Source organism: Salmo salar, chromosome ssa03 (genome assembly GCF_905237065.1).
Source record: "Salmo salar chromosome ssa03, Ssal_v3.1, whole genome shotgun sequence".
NCBI classification, from domain to species: domain Eukaryota; kingdom Metazoa; phylum Chordata; class Actinopteri; order Salmoniformes; family Salmonidae; genus Salmo; species Salmo salar.
In genome coordinates, this window is record NC_059444.1 from 31504418 (window position 1) to 31521525 (window position 17108).

The following is a 17108-nucleotide window of genomic DNA, read 5'->3' on the forward strand; positions in this document are numbered from 1 at the left end:
ACATCAACCCTGTTACACATAGATAGACAGGCTAGCAATGTTTGAATTTAATTTGCATTCAATTGCCACTCGCTGTTGCTTACAACAATCGTCCATTCTCCCTGTAACAAGGGAATTTATGGATGATTTAAGAACAAATCGTCAATCCTGTTACTTTATTTGGCACTTATTAGGTACTTACTATAGTCTTTTTTTTATTTCACCAAATGAGATGGGAAAATATGTTTTTTAGGATTTTTTTAAAATTAGGTTGACTAAATTACACTGCTCAAAAGACACCAAATTGGTTGAACGACCCACCTGCTGCAACTTTTGAACATTGCTTTTATTTAAAGGAGAGCCTGATGAGCATGACTGAGTAGACCTACACTGAGCGTCCAGTTCTTGACACACTCAAACCGGTGTGTCTGGCACCTGCTACCATACCCCGTATAAAACGCACCTAAATCTTTTGTCTTTACACGCTGAAACGGCACACATTCACATTCCAAGTCTCACTTGTCTCAAGGCTTAAAAATCCTTCTTTACCCTGTCTCGTCCACTTTATCTACACTGATTGAAGTGGATTTAAAAAGTGACATCAACAAGGGATCATAGCTTTCACCTGGATTCACCTGGGCAATTTGTCATGGAAACAGCAGGTGTTCCTAATGTTTTGTGCTCTCAATGTATATCTACATTGAAATCCTGAGTAGGCTACGGATTTCTTTCCAAGTTTTACTGCCCTCTGCTGGACACATGTTGTCAATAGAATTTGAAACCCATTGGGATTGGTTGAGCCTCGAAGCTACAGGAGCTACAGTCAGGAACCCAACAAAACACCAACACTGTGATTGACAGAAACTCAGAACTAAATATTTGTTCTTACTTAATGTTGGAAATACAACACAATTTGAATACGTTTTAAAGAGAATTTCAATGAAAAGACACGTGATAATGTAGGCCTTCATTGTAAATAAGAATTTGTCCTTAACTGACTTGCCTAGTTAAATAAAGGTTAAATACAAAAATACAAAACTTAAATTATAATAATGGTGTTTTTTCTTTCTCTGTAATATTTATTTCAGTTTTAATGCTCCAAAACTTCAAAAGACACATTGAATTCAAAATGTGTTTCACTCCATTGCTGAGATCAGATTATCATTGTGTTTTTTATTGTACTCTATCCTTCAAAAACAATGACAATCAATGTTCAACGGACTTAAAAAGACAGCAGTTTTACTGTTTATACAACTGTAAATCTAAGATAGATATACACCATAGAGGAAATTATAAAAAGAGTCAAATATCAAATACTAGCCATATTTAATTCTAATAGCTAGGATACTTTCCAATAGCCAACCTTCATGGAAGGTAATAAAGTAGTTTTATTTTTAATTACAGTATGATAACATGTGAACAACCATTGAGAAAAAGTTTGAACAAATAACAATAGCAGAAATGCAAACATTTATGCACAACCCTACACATTGAAATAATTATGTATAATGTGTCATGTATGTACTATAATTGGTTTTACTGAGCACATGAAAGAAAAAAGCATGCTTTCATTAAATAAAAAGTAACAAAGGCAAAATATTTTTTTTCCCAAAGAAAATACTGATAAGACTTCAATTATTTGAATATAAAGTAAAACTGTTATATATATATATATATATATATATACACACACACACACACAAACAAAATATAATGAAATAATGCAGGGTATGACTACAGGCACAAAATTTCTAACATGGTATTTTCTGCTAGGATTAGTTTTGATAAATTCATCTGATTTAAACAAATAACAATATAAAGTGCACATCCTAGAGCTTATGAAAACTGACCAGACAAGATCCATTCAACCCTTTTCATACTGTAGATTTACAAATATACTAGAACATGGATAAACGTCCCGAACATTGTCAGATTATTTTAGATTTAATGTATTAATTTCCTTGCTTGAATTTAGGCCTTTTTTGTTCTGTTTGTGTGAAATCAAAATGAGTCATCTCTGAAACTTAACCCTTAGATGCAGCCCCTAAATCTGGGAGGCCAATCATCTTGTAACAAATATTCCTGCGCAACAATTTCCATTTTCTTTAGTGAAAGTACATATTTTTCCAAAATACAATATAGAATATCAACAGCAATTGATATTCTATAATTCTATAATGGATTGAATGATTTGAAGAAAATGAAAACAGGATAACAATGCTTTGCCAGACTCATTACTAAGTACTCCAGGTCTGCATTAAAGGATTTAAGCAAACATCTACATATTTTATCTATTTACACCCAATATCAAGAGAGCACAAAACAAACAACAAACACATGACATTTGTCTATCTATCAGTCAACTTAAAAATCCTTCGGTTTGATAAATACACACACAGTCAGAGGAAAAGTGTGGTACAGTACTCAACATGGAACTCTTTTACATTAACAGAAAATGAAATGGAGAGCAGCATCGCAGCATAAACATTGAGATGCATTGTGGATAACTGATATGGAAATACAGCAAATCCAAATGGATTGACATATGAGGGAAGAGAATAGCAAAACAGTACGACAGGGAAACAAACGAACTTTGGCTAAAAGTAAACATTTTTTATCTGGAATCTAGTTTGTCTGACAAAGTCAAAACCCCGAAGTATTTACAAGATACTAGGTTAGAGTTTGGTGTTATGTCCTACTAATCTTGCATTGCAGATGAAATACATACTGTCCCTAGCATACTATCTTTCACTACACCCTCCAGTCTTCTAAGCTTTGGCATCACACTGAAATAGCACTTTTACAGTACATGACAACACATTCAAAAAGTACAGTATAACTGTGAGCTAATGTTTCCACTAAAACCAATTCCTTCATTTTGTCAAATTTTTGACCTATCCTTGGACATGTGTACTAAAACCAACAAAACAGCATATCCAGTGAGCTAACAGTTGTTCAGGTAACATGTATCGTCCAGCTACGGTAGTTCTACAGGTGTAGTTCTACAGGTTGTTGTTCTGTATGTTGTCGTTCTACAGGTATACAGGCAGGTAAGCTCCAGTAATTCTACAGCTGTAGTTCTACAGGTGCACAGACAGGTAAGTGCTGGTAAATATGCAGGTGCACAGCAGGCTTGGTCCAGGTGGCCACAGCTGGCGCCGTCTAGTCATCATGCTGCTCAAAACATAATGGGATGGGAAACAGTTAAGTTTCAGCAATGTCAACATTTTTGGACTATATCCCTCTAATCTGAATTTCTTACTGCCTTTATGCACAAATATTGAGAAAATGCTTCCCCCTGGTGGTTTCTATGAGGACATTACTTTTATTGTTGAGATTGAGAGCTTAATCCTGATTTGAGACGTAACATGTGCATTTGGGGGAAAATATTCCATTAAACTGTGTAGGGTGTTTACACAAATGTAGAAAAATATGCAGTAGGAAGTAGATACAATTTGCGATGAGGAAGGTTTAGAGACTTACCTCAACTATCTGTAATGGGTACGCATGAAGATCGCCGTGAGCAGTTACACATGTTCTTCTATAAAACACAGAGGCAAAACACAAAGTTAAGTCAATAATCGGTAACAATAAGAAACCAAAACACTTCCTATCCTCAGCAAACCAATCATTGGCTGTTTTAAAAATAGAACTACACCCCTTCATAATATAGTGATATTCTCTATAGTAGCAAGCTGTTTAAAGTTTTAATGTCACATGCACAAGTTACGGTGAAATGCATTTCTTGCAAACTCAAAATCACAACAATGCAATAATCAATAACAACGCAATTCCAGAAAAAAATAAACACACGAGAAATAAGAAATATGAAGAACACAATGCGTAAGCATACTATATACAGCAGGGGTCGGCAACCTAAAGCACGTGTGTCAGCCTTCGATACATTTATTTCAAAATTGCGTTGGTATTCACTGCAATGTCTTAGTTTCCAAGGTATGTCAAGCCTGATTAGCCAATGGGCTTTCATGATTTTGCAGGAGTTTCATATTATTAGTTCAGTGCAAGACAACCCACCTCACCTCTCCCGCAAAATTCAAAACCAAGGCAGCACTGAAGATGAGAGATTCGTTTTCACATGGCTAGCAGCTAGCAAGCCTTCTTTTGTTATTTAAAAAGTTCAGGGCGCAAAATGTCATCAGCAAAGAAAAATAAGGCAGGTGTCCACTCATTTATTGCCCCTTGGACAAATGAATAATGATTCGTTTTACTGATGCACCGGTCTATTTGCTCTCTTTGTTGTAAAGCTGTTGTTTGTCGGACATCAAGTGTGCGGCATCATTTTGGAACGAGACGTGAGAAAAAACTTGAAGGGTGAGGAGGACAAGGCTGAAGGAATCAAAAGACACAGTCATCTCGAAGATAAAATACATGCCTGTGTCTGCCAGAACTGTTGAAAGGCACGTTACCGAGATGGTTGAAAATGTATAGGAGCAGCAAACTGTAGCGTCAAAAGATGCACCTGTGTGGCTCTTTGATGAGAGTTTGGATGTGAATGACATTCCACGTCTGGCAGTTGTTGCAAGATACTGTGACTCAGAGCAGGTACGCGAGGAGCTGCTTTGTCTATAACCCATGCATGGTACTACTAAAGGTTGTTATGGGTGTAAGATGGCACAGTGATGCCATCTGTTGGTAAATGTTAATTACTGCAACTCCAGTGTTTTTTACCGGTGTGCTTGAAATACCCGGATGTATTGCAATATACTGAACAAGACTGGTTACTTGCATCAATGCCTCTGTATCGTCATTTAACATTCAAACAAAGGTGGAAGACGTAGCAAAAGCCTTCACAGATCATTTTGAGGAGAGAGGTGTCGATATCAAAAACATAATCACTATTACACCCCGCTATGGTGGGGAAACAAAGGATTCGAAAAGCTGACTGAAGATAAGATTGGCCACCCCGTTTTAAATGTCACTGTATCATTCACCAAGAGAATCTGTGTTCCAAAATCAAGCCTGCTATACTAATGGAAAGCGCCTCTGTTTAGCGAGCTATGGAATTCATACTTTGATAGATATTCAATAGACACAATTAGTTGTAATACAGGAGAACGATCGCCTTACGGCAAGGATAGCTGTGCTGCAAGCCCAGCTTCAGACGCGATCGTTAGGCAAGGGTAATTTCAGTGTAGGAAAGGATGAAACAGCGTCTGTGCCACCAGTAAGTACAGATAGTAACGTTAGTATAAACCCCCTCGCACGGTCCCCGCAGCCGGACATCTTTCTCATGGCTTCTGGAGGGAAACGCTGTAGGAATGCTCAACCGGTGTCGCCTATTCAGCCGACAGAAACTTTCAACCGGTTCTCCCCATTAAGCGAGTCGGGGTCGGAGGCCGAGACTTCTCTGGTCTCTACTCCTCCCGTTGTGGGGTCTGAGACGCCGACGGCTCCCACCATTAGCTCTGACAAATTGAAAACCCTAGTCATTGGCGACTCCATTACCCGCAGTATTAGACTTAAAACTAATCATCCAGCGATCATACACTGTTTACCAGGGGGCAGGGCTACCGACGTTAAGGCTAATCTAAAGACGGTGCTGGCTAAAGCTAAAACTGGCGAGTGTAGAGAGTATAGAGATATTGTTATCCACGTCGGCACCAACGATGTTAGGATGAAACAGTCAGAGGTCACCAAGCGCAACATAGCTTCAGCGTGTAAATCAGCTAGAAAGATGTGTCGGCATCGATTAATTGTCTCTGGCCCCCCTCCCAGTTAGGGGGAGTGATGAGCTCTACAGCAGAGTCTCACAACTCAATCGCTGGTTGAAAACTGTTTTCTGCCCCTCCCAAAAGATAGAATTTGTAGATAATTGGCCCTCTTTCTGGGACTCACCCACAAACAGGACCAAGCCTGGCCTGTTGAGGAGTGACGGACTCCATCCTAGCTGGAGGGGTGCTCTCATCTTATCTACGAACATAGACAGGGCTCTAACTCCTCTAGCTCCACAATGAAATAGGGTGCAGGCCAGGCAGCAGGCTGTTAGCCAGCCTGCCAGCTTAGTGGAGTCTGCCACTAGCACAGTCAGTGTAGTCAGCTCAGCTTCCCCCATTGAGACCGTGTCTGTGCCTCGATCTAGGTTGGGCAAAATTAAAAATGGCGGTGTTCGCTTTAGCAATCTCACTAGTATAAAGACCTCCTCCATTCCTGCCATTATTGAAAGAGATTGTGATACCTCACATCTCAAAATTGGGTTACTTAATGTTAGATCCCTCACTTCCAAGGCAGTTATAGTCAATGAACTAATCACTGATAATAATCTTGATGTGATTGGCCTGACTGAAACATGGCTTAAGCCTGATGAATTTACTGTGTTAAATGAGGCCTCACCCCCAGGTTACATTAGTGACCATACCCCCGTGCATCCGGCAAAGGCGGAGGTGTTGCTAACATTTACGATAGCAAATTTCAATTTACAAAAAAAAAACAACAATGACGTTTTCGTCTTTTGAGCTTCTAGTCATGAAATCTATGCAGCCTACTCACTCACTTTTTATAGCTACTGTTTATAGGCCTCCTGGGCCATATGCAGTGTTCCTCACTGAGTTCCCTGAATTCCTATCGGATCTTGTAGTCATAGCAGATAATATTCTAATTTTTGGTGACTTTAACATTCACATGGAAAAGTCCACAGACCCACTCCAAAAGGCTTTCGGAGCCATCATCGACTCAGTGGGTTTTGTCCAACATGTCTCTGGACCTACTCACTGCCACAGTCATACTCTGGACCTAGTTTTGTCCCATGGAATAAATGTTGTGGATCTAAATGTTTTTCCTCATAATCCTGGACTATCGGACCACCATTTTATTACGTTTGCAATTGCAACAAATAATCTGCTCAGACCCCAACCAAGGAGCATTAAAAGTCGTGCTATAAATTCTCAGACAACCCAAAGATTCCTTGATGCCCTTCCAGACTGCCTCTGCCTACCCAAGGACGTCAGAGGACAAAAATCAGTTAACCACCTAACCGAGGAACTCAATTTAACCTTGCGCAATACCCTAGATGCAGTTGCACCCCTAAAAACTAAAAACATCTGTCATAAGAAACTAGCTCCCTGGTATACAGAAAATACACGAGCTCTGAAGCAAGCTTCCAGAAAATTGGAACGGAAATGGCGCCACACCAAACTGGAAGTCTTCCGACTAGCTTGGAAAGACAGTACCGTGCAGTATCGAAGAGCCCTTACTGCTGCTCGATCATCCTATTTTTCCAACTTAATTGAGGAAAATAAGAACAATCCGAAATTTCTTTTTGATACTGTCGCAAAGCTAACAAAAAAGCAGCCTTCGCAAATGGAGGATGGCTTTCACTTCAGCAGTAATAAATTTATGAACTTCTTTGAGGAAAAGATCATGATCATTAGAAAGCAAATTACAGACTCCTCTTTAAATCTGGGTATTCCTCCAAAGCTCCATTGTCCCGAGTCTGCACAACTCTGCCAGGACCTAGGATCAAGGGAGATACTAAAGTGTTTTAGTACTATATCTCTTGACGCAATGATGAAAATAATCATGGCCTCCAAACCCTCAAGCTGCATACTGGACCCTATTCCAACTAAACTACTGAAAGAGCTGCTTCCTGTGCTTGGCCCTCCTATGTTGAACATAATAAACGGCTCTCTATCCACCGGATGTGTACCAAGCTCACTAAAAGTGGCAGTAATAAAGCCTCTCTTGAAAAAGCCGAATCTTGATCCAGAAATTATAAAAAACTATCGGCCTATATCGAATCTTCCATTCCTCTCCAAAATTTTAGAAAAAGCTGTTGCACAGCAACTGACTGCCTTCCTGAAGACAAACAATGTATACGAAACGCTTCAGTCTGGTTTTAGACCCCATCATAGCACTGAGACTGCACTTGTGAAGGTGGTAAATGACCTTTTAATGACGTCAGACCGAGGCTCTGCATCTGTCCTCGTGCTCCTAGATCTTAGTGCCGCTTTTGATACCATCGATCACCACATTCTTTTGGAGAGATTGGAAACCCAAATTGGTCTACATGGACAAGTTCTGGCCTGGTTTAGATCTTATCTGTCGGAAAGATATCAGTTTGTCTCTGTGAATGGTTTGTCCTCTGACAAATCAATTGTAAATTTCGGTGTTCCTCAAGGTTCCGTTTTAGGACCACTATTGTTTTCACTATATATTTTACCTCTTGGGGATGTCATTCGAAAACATAATGTTAAATTTCACTGCTATGCAGACGACACACAGCTGTACATTTCAATGAAACATGGTGAAGCCCCAAAATTGCCCTCGCTAGAAGCCTGTGTTTCAGACATAAAGAAGTGGATGGCTGCAAACTTTCTACTTTTAAACTCGGACAAAACAGAGATGCTTGTTCTAGGTCCCAAGAAACAAAGAGATCTTCTGTTGAATCTGACAATTAATCTGGATGGTTGTACAGTCGTCTCAAATAAAACTGTGAAGGACCTCGGCGTTACTCTGGACCCTGATCTCTCTTTTGAAGAACATATCAAGACTGTTTCAAGGACAGCTTTTTTCCATCTACGTAACATTGCAAAAATCAGAAATTTTCTGTCCAAAAATGACGCAGAAAAATTAATCCATGCTTTTGTTACTTCTAGGCTGGACTACTGCAATGCTCTACTTTCCGGCTACCCGGATAAAGCACTAAATAAACTTCAGTTAGTGCTAAATACGGCTGCTAGAATCCTGACTAGAACCAAAAAATTTGATCATATTACTCCAGTGTTAGCCTCCCTACACTGGCTTCCTGTTAAGGCAAGGGCTGATTTCAAGGTTTTACTGCTAACCTACAAAGCATTACATGGGCTTGCTCCTACCTATCTTTCCGATTTGGTCCTGCCGTACATACCTACACGTACGCTACGGTCACAAGACGCAGGCCTCCTAATTGTCCCTAGAATTTCTAAGCAAACGGCTGGAGGTAGGGCTTTCTCCTATAGAGCTCCATTTTTATGGAATGGTCTGCCTACCAATGTGAGAGACGCAGACTCAGTCTCAACCTTTAAGTCTTTACTGAAGACTTATCTCTTCAGTAGGTCCTATGATTAAGTATAGTCTGGCCCAGGAGTGTGAAGGTGAACGGAAAGGCTGGAGCAACGAACCGCCCTTGCTGTCTCTGCCTTGCCGGTTCCCCTCTTTCCACTGGGATTCTCTGCCTCTAACCCTTTTACAGAGGCTGAGTCACTGGCCTACTGGTGTTCTTCCATGCCGTCCATGGGAGGGGTGCGTCACTTGAGTGGGTTGAGTCACTGACGTGGTCTTCCTGTCTGGGTTGGCGCCCCCCCTTGGGTTGTGCCATGGCGGAGATCGTTGTGGGCTATACTCGGCCTTGTCTTAGGACGGTAAGTTGGTGGTTGGAGACATCCCTCTAGTGGTGTGGGGGCTGTGCTTTGGCAAAGTGGGTGGGGTTATATCCTGCCTGTTTGGCCCTGTCCGGGGTATCATCGGATGGGGCCACAGTGTCTTCTGATCCCTCCTGTCTCAGCCTCCAGTATTTATGCTGCAGTAGTTTATGTGTCGGGGGGCTAGGGTCAGTCTGTTACATCTGGAGTATTTCTCTTGTCTTATCCGGTGTCCTGTGTGTATTTAAATATGCTCTCTCTAATTCTCTCTTTCTCTCTTTCTGTCTTTCTCTCGGAGGACCTGAGCCCTAGGACCATGCCTCAGGACTACCTGGTATGATGACTCCTTGCTGTCCCCAGTCCACCTGGCCGTGCTGCTGCTCCAGTTTCAACTGTTCTGCCTGCGGCTATGGAACCCTGACCTGTTCACCGGACGTGCTTGTTGCACCCTCGACAACTACTATGATTATTATTATTTGACCATGCTGGTCATTTATGAACATTTTAACATTTTAACATTTTGACCATGTTCTGTTTTAATATCCACCCTGCACAGCCAGAAGAGGACTGGCCACCCCTCATAGCCTGGTTCCTCTCTAGGTTTCTTCCTAGGTTTTTGGCCTTTCTAGGGAGTTTTTCCTAGGGAGTTTTTCCTAGCCACCGTGCTTCTTTCACATGCTTTGCTTGCTGTTTGGGGTTTTAGGCTGGGTTTCTGTACAGCACTTTGAGAATATCAGCTGATGTACGAAGGGCTATATAAAAATAAATTTGATTTGAAATTAGTTGTAATGCACATATGAAAATCATTACTGGCACGCAGATCGCTAGAAATGGTAAGATAAATAGTAAATTGGCATTCCAAACAAAAAAAAGGTTGCCGACCCCTGATATACAGGGACAGTTCCAATACCATATTTACAATGTGCAGGGATACTGGAGTGATGGAGGTAGATATCTATATGGGTAAGGACTAGGCAACAGGATATAAGATAAAAAGAGTAGAAGCAGCTTGTACAGTGCCTTCGGAAAGTATTCAGACCCCTTGACTTGGTCCACATTTTGTTACTTTACAGCCTTCTTCTAAAATGGATTAAAGAAATAAAACATCTCAGCAATCTACATACAATGCCCCATAATTACAAAGTGAAAACAGGTTTTTAGAAACTCTTGCAAATATATTTAAAAACCTTAAATTACTTATTTACATAAGTATTCAGACCCTTTGTTATGAGTCTAGAATTGAGCTCTGGTGCATCCTGTTTCCATTGATCATCCTTGAGATGTTTCTACATCTTGATTAGAGTCCACCTGTGGTAAATTCAATTGATTGGACATGATTTGGAAAGGCACACACCCGTCTATATAAGGTCCCACAGTTGACAGTGCATGCCGGAGCAAAAACCAAGCAATGAGGTCTTAGGAATTGTCCGTAGCGCTCCGAGACAGGATTGTGTCGAGGTACAGATCTGGGGAAGGGTACCAAAGAATGTCTGTAGCATTGAAGGTCCCCAAGAACACAGTGGCCTCCATCATTCTTAAATGAAAGAAGTTTGGAACCACCAAGACTCTTCCTAGAGCTGGCCAGGCCTGGCCAAACTGAGCAATCAGGGGAGAAGGGCCTTGATCAGGGAGGTGACCTAGAACCCGATGGTCACTCTGACAGAGCTCTAGAGTTCCTCTGTGGAGATGGGAGAACCTTCCAGATGGACAACCATCTCTGCAGCACTCCACCAATCAGGCCTTTATGGTAGAGTGGCAAGACAGAAGCCAGTCCTCAGTAAAAGGCACATGACAGCCCCCTTGGAGTTTGCCAAAAGGCACCTGAAGACTCTCAGACCATGAGAAACAGAATTCTCTGGTCAGATGAAATCAAGATTCAACTCTTTGGCCTGAATGCCAAACGCCACGTCTGGAGGAAACCTGGCACCATCCCTACAGTAAAGCATTGTGGTGGCAGCATCATTCTGTGGGGGTGTTTTTCAGCAGCAGGGACTGGGAGATTGATCAGGATCGAGGGAAAGATGAATGGAGAGATCCTTGATGAAAATCTGCTCCAGAGCACTCAGGACCTCAGACTGGGGCGAAGGTTACCCTTCCAACAGGACAACAACCCTAGCCAGGACAACGCAGGAGTGGCTTTGGGAGAGGTCTCTGAATGTCCTTGAGTGGCCCAGCCAGAGCCCGTACTTGAACCCGATCGAACATCTCTGGAGAGACTTGAAAATAGCTGTGGAGCAACACTCCCCATCCAACCTGACAGAGCTTGAGTGGATCTACAGAGAAGAATGGGAGAAACTCCCCAAATGTTTCTTTTTGTACCTTTATTTAACTAGGCAAGTCAGTTAAGAACAAATTCTTATTTTCAATGACGGCCTAGGAACAGTGGGTTAACTGCCTTGTTCAGGGGCAGAACGACAGATTTTTACCTTTTCAGCTCAGGGATTCAAACTTGCAACCTTTCGGTGACTAGTCCAACGCACTAACCACTAGGCTGCCTGCCGCCCCATAAATACAGGTGTGCCAAGCTTGTAGTGTCATACTCAAGAATACTCGAGGCTGTAATCTCTGCCAAAGGTGCTTCAACAAGGTAGTGAGTAAAGTGTCTGAATACTTACGTAAGTAAATATCATATTTTCATTTTTTATTTGTAATAAATTAGCAAAAATATCTAAAAACCTGCTTTTTCTTTGTCATTATAGGGTATTGTTTTATATATTGATGAGGTGGAAAAATAATGTTATCAATTTTAGAATAAGGCTGTAACCTAACAAAATGTGTCAAGGGTTCTGAACACTTTCCGAATGCACTGTATGTGAGTGGGTGTGCGTGTGTGTAGAGTCAGTATAAATGTATGTGCATATTATGTATGAGTGAGCAGAAGATGGAGTGAGTGTGTAGGGCCCTGTAAGCGTGCAGAAATAAAAGGGCAATACTATTGTTCTCTATAAGGAGTGAGTAGGTGTCCTGTACCTTTTCATGAAGTCGGTGATGGAGGACTGGGTCAGAGAGCCAAGGATGCCTCAATGCTTCAGAGGCACCTATCCTCCAACTGCACAATAACACACATACACAAACAGTGAGATAAATGTATAAACAGATGTAAAGCTCTGTCTCTTGGCAGACATTCCCCTTAGAGATATATTTTAGTATATTGCAAAATATACTTTATATGTTAAGCAATATATTCTGGATTACGGCGGATGTATGCAGGGGAGAAAGTAAGGTGGCCCGGTACGGCGTCCTGGCAAAATAAATACTGTAAGCCTTTTGAAGTGATTGTTTGACAAGCAGATGAAAACATCATGACTGGTTGGGTTTATGCCACAATACAAGCTAATACGTTTTTCAAAGTTAAATGAAAAATCATTATAATTAGGACCATAGAGATGCTATAGAAGTTATAGGGATTCTAAATGTTATTCTATGATTAGGTCCACACGGCCGGCCCGCCCATTAGGTAGGATTAGGCAGCCTCCTAGAGTGGCAGTTTGACGAGGGAGGCCTTTTCCGAGCTAAACTGACCAAGACGCACCTCCAACAACACATAACACCTCACATTATTCCGTCTAAAAACAATGATAACTTTCACCCAGTGGCATGAGGGCTATTTAGGTGAGCGCTGATGCCGCCCCATGATAATCAGTGTCCACTTTGTCCATGCCCAGCGTGCCTCTCCAGGGTGCTGTTGGAAAGACGCAGCGCTGCGGTGCTCCACCAACGCTCCATCAGATTAATTTAACATAAGTGATGTAGCCTACGGTAGAAAGAGTAGTAGCCTATGTGGTTTTTTGTAGCTCATAGACTGGAGACCAAATATATAACAATGTCATGAGACAGACACTTTTTAAATCATAAACTCGTTAATGAGGAAGTCAAAGAAAAAGGCAAGTCGGCAGACATCAGCGCTTTGGATTGGCTGCGACATAATCAAACAGAGGTGGACAGCAAACGGAGATGAAAGTAAATCATTTCAACAATTGTCTTCATTTAATTCGACTTCACTAACAGCAATAGGACTTTGCTAGAGTCTATTTTCCTATTAAAAAAAGAGGTAAGCCTACCTGTTTGACAGACGCAATTAAGCTGCCCTTAGATTATTGGTATAGCCAAATCCTCCAATACCGTCACCATGCATTCCTTAAATACCTCCATGTCTGGGAATGGCTTGGTGGGTTTGGTTCAAACCAGGGCTTGAATTTAGTGAGGGTACAGAGGCTTGCGAAAGTATTCACCCCACTTGGCATTTTTCCTGTTTGAATTATAATGGATTTTTTTTTTTTGGGGGGGGTTGTATAATTAGATTTACACAACACGCCTACCACTTTGAAGATACAAAATATTTTTCATCGTGAAACAAACAAGAAATAAGACAAAAAAAACTGAAAACTTGAGCGTGCATAACTATTCACCCCCCCAAAGTCAATACTTTGTAGAGCCACCTTTTGCAGCAATTACAGCTGCAAGTCTCTTGGGGTATGTCTCTATAAGCTTGGCACATCTAGCCACTGGGATTTTTGCCCATTCTTCAAGGCAAAACTGCTCCAGCTCCTTCAAATTGGATGGGTTCCGCTGGTGTACAGCAATCTTTAAGTCATACCACAGATTCTCAATTGGATTGAGGTCTGGGCTTTGACTAGGCCATTCCAGGACATTTAAATGTTTCCCCTTAAACCACTGAAGTGTTGCTTTAGCAGTATGCTTAGGGCCATTGTCCTGCTGGAAGGTGAACCTCCGTCCCAGTCTCAAATCTCTGAAAGACTGAAACAGGTTTCCCTCAAGAATTTCCCTGCATTTAGCGCATCCATCATTCCTTCAATTCTAACCAGTTTCCCAGTCCCTGCCGATGAAAAACATCCCCACAGCATGATGCTGCCACCACCATGCTTCACTGTGGTGAAGGTGTTCTCGGGTGATGAGAGGTGTTGGGTTTGCGCCAGACATAGCGTTTTCAATGATGGCCAAAAAGCTCAATTTTAGCCTCATCTGACCAGAGTGCCTTCTTCCATATGTTTGGGGAGTCTCCCACATGCCTTATTGTTTGCTTGTTTTTTTCTTTAAGCAATGGCTTTTTTTGGCCACTCTTCCGTAAAGCCCAGCTCTGTGGAGTGTACGGCTTAAGCTGGTCCTGTCACATCCTGACCAGTAAAAGGGGTCATTTGTCATTGTAGTACGGTCAGGGCGTGGCAGGGGGTGTTGTTTTGGTGTGTTTTGGGGTTGGTTTGTTTCATGGGGATTTGTTCTAGTTTTAATTTTCTATGTTCATTTTCTATGTGTGGCCGAGTATGGTTTCCAATCAGAGGCAGGTGTCTTTCGTTGTCTCTGATTGGAAGCCATACTTAGGCAGCCTGTTTTTTCCTTTGGGTTTGTGGGTGGTTGTTTTTCGTATAGTCTATGTTACCTTACGGAACTGTCGATTGTCATTTTGTTATTTTGTTTAAGTGTTCACTTTATACGTAAATAAAATAAGATGAGCACTCAACACGCTGTGTTTTGGTCCGCTCCTTCTGACAGTTGTGACAGAACCACCCACCGACGAAGGATCAAGCAGCGTGGAAGGGAGCAACAGGAGAGGTATCTGGAGTCCTGGACCTGGGAGGAAATCCTGGACGGGAAAGGACCCTGGAGGCAACCTGGAGAGTATCGCCGCCCGCTGGAGGAGATAGAGGCAGCGAAGGCGGAGCGGCGTTACTGGGAGGAATGGCTGGAACGTCAGGAGAAGGCTGAGAGGCAGCCCCCCCCCAAAGAAATGGGGGGACATACGTGTAGTTTGGCTAGGTCAGGGGGAGCCCTGACCTAACTTCCCGGGCGTACAGGAGAGAGCCGTGGAGCAAACCGGTGCCAGTCATGGAGTCAAGCACGGAGCTTGACGCGAGATTCCGGAAGGAGGTACTGGCGGAGAGGGCACGACTGAGCAGGCAGGCAGAGGGGCGAGCGATGCGCACTATCTCGCCCATCTGCACGCACAGTCCGGTTCGGTCGGTATGGGCTCCGCAGCGTTGCCGTGCTAGAGTTGGCACTCAGCCAGGAAGGAGTGTGCCTGCTCAGCACATCTGGCCGCCAGTGCGTCTCCTCGGTCCAGCTTACCCTGCGCCTGCTCTACGCACGGCAGCCCTCACTCTCCAGCACAGCCCAGTTCGCCCTGTGCCAGTGCTCCGCCCGTGCCGGGCTACAGTGACCATTCAGCCAGGACGGGGTGTGCCAGCCCTGAGCTCCAGACCTCCGGTGTGCCTCCACGGCCCAGTGTAAGTCTCCCCAGTCCGGGGAGACCAGTACCAGCTCCACGCTGGAGGCCTCCAGCGACGCTCCCCAGTCAGGAGCCTCCAGCGACGCTCCCCAGTCAGGAGCCTCCAGCGACGCTTCTCAGCCCGGAGCCTCCAGCGACGCTTCTCAGCCCGGAGCCTCCAGCGACGCTTCTCAGCCCGGAGCCTCCAGGGACGCTCCTCAGTCAGGAGCCTCCAGGGACGCTCCTCAGCCCGGAGCCTCCAGCGACGCTCCTCAGCCAGGAGCCTCTAGCGACGCTCCTCAGCCAGGAGCCTCCAGCGACGCTCCTCAGCCCGGAGCCTCCAGCGACGCTCCTCAGTCAGGGGCCTCCAGCGACGCTCCTCAGCCCGGGGCCTCCAGCGACGCTCCTCAGCCCGGGGCCTCCAGCGACGCCCCTCAGCCCGGGGCCTCCAGCGACGCCCCTCAGCCCGGGGCCTCCAGCGACGCCCCTCAGCCCGGGGCCTCCAGCGACGCCTCTCAGCCCGGGGCCTCCAGCGACGCCTCTCAGCCCGGGGCCTCCAGCGACGCCTCCCAGTCCGGAGCCTCCAGCGACGCCTCCCAGTCCGGAGCCTCCAGTGGTGGTCTGCAACCCGGAGCCTTCAGCGGTGGTCTGCAGCCCAGAGTCTTCAGAACAGGAGCTACGCCCAGAACCAGAGCCACCTCCGTAGTAGTGAGAGGATTGGCGAAGGGGGGGTGTAGCACAGGAACCGTCGTTGACGGTGGCCACCCTCCCTTCCCTCCCTTTAGGGTTGGGGTTGTTTTTTGTTTTGAGGTGCAGTCGGGGTCTGCATCTTCGGGGGGGGGGGGGGTACTGTCACGTCCTGACCAGTAAAAGGGGTCATTTGTCATTGTAGTATGGTCAGGGCGTGGCAGGGGTGTTGTTTTGGTGTGTTTTGGGGTTGGTTTGTTTCATGGGGATTTGTTCTAGTTTTCATTTTCTATGTGTGGCCGAGTATGGTTTCCAATCAGAGGCAGGTGTCTTTCGTTGTCTCTGATTGGAAGCCATACTTGGGCAGCCTGTTTTTTCCTTTGGGTTTGTGGGTGGTTGCTTTTCGTATAGTCTATGTCACCTTACGGAACTGTCGATTGTTATTTTGTTTAAGTGTTCACTTTATACATAAATAAAAGAAGATGAGCACTCAACACGCTGCGTGGTCGTATGGACAGATACTCCAATCTCCGCTGTGGAGATTTGCAGCTCCTTCAGGGTTATCTTTGGTCTCTTTGTTGCCTCTCTGATTAATGCCCTCCTTGCCTGTTCCGTGAGTTTTGGTGGGCGGCCCTCTCTTGGCAGGTTTGTTGTGGTGCCATATTCTTTCCATTTTTAAATGGTTTTAATGGTGCTCTGTGGGATGCTGTGGGAAGTTTTGGATACTTTTTTATAACCCAACCCTGATCTGTACTTCTCCACAAATTTGTCCCTGACCTGTTTGGAGAGCTCCTTGGTCTTCATGGTGCCGCTTGCTTGGTGGGCCCCTTGCTTAGTGGTGTTGCGGACTCTGGGGCCTTTCA

At 44.0% G+C, this 17108-nt stretch overlaps 1 protein-coding gene across 1 annotated transcript in view; it reads right to left on the minus strand.

Moving 5' to 3' along the window:
* Nucleotides 1–1132: 1132 nt before the first annotated feature.
* Nucleotides 1133–17108, minus strand: part of LOC106599743 (myosin light chain kinase 2, skeletal/cardiac muscle) — a 31160-nt gene continuing 15184 nt past the window's right edge. Inside the window, 3 exon segments of the mRNA XM_014191043.2 lie at nucleotides 1133–3153; nucleotides 3463–3520; nucleotides 12306–12384. Coding sequence (XP_014046518.2) covers nucleotides 3464–3520; nucleotides 12306–12384 — 136 coding nt within the window. The 3' untranslated portion in view covers nucleotides 1133–3153; nucleotide 3463.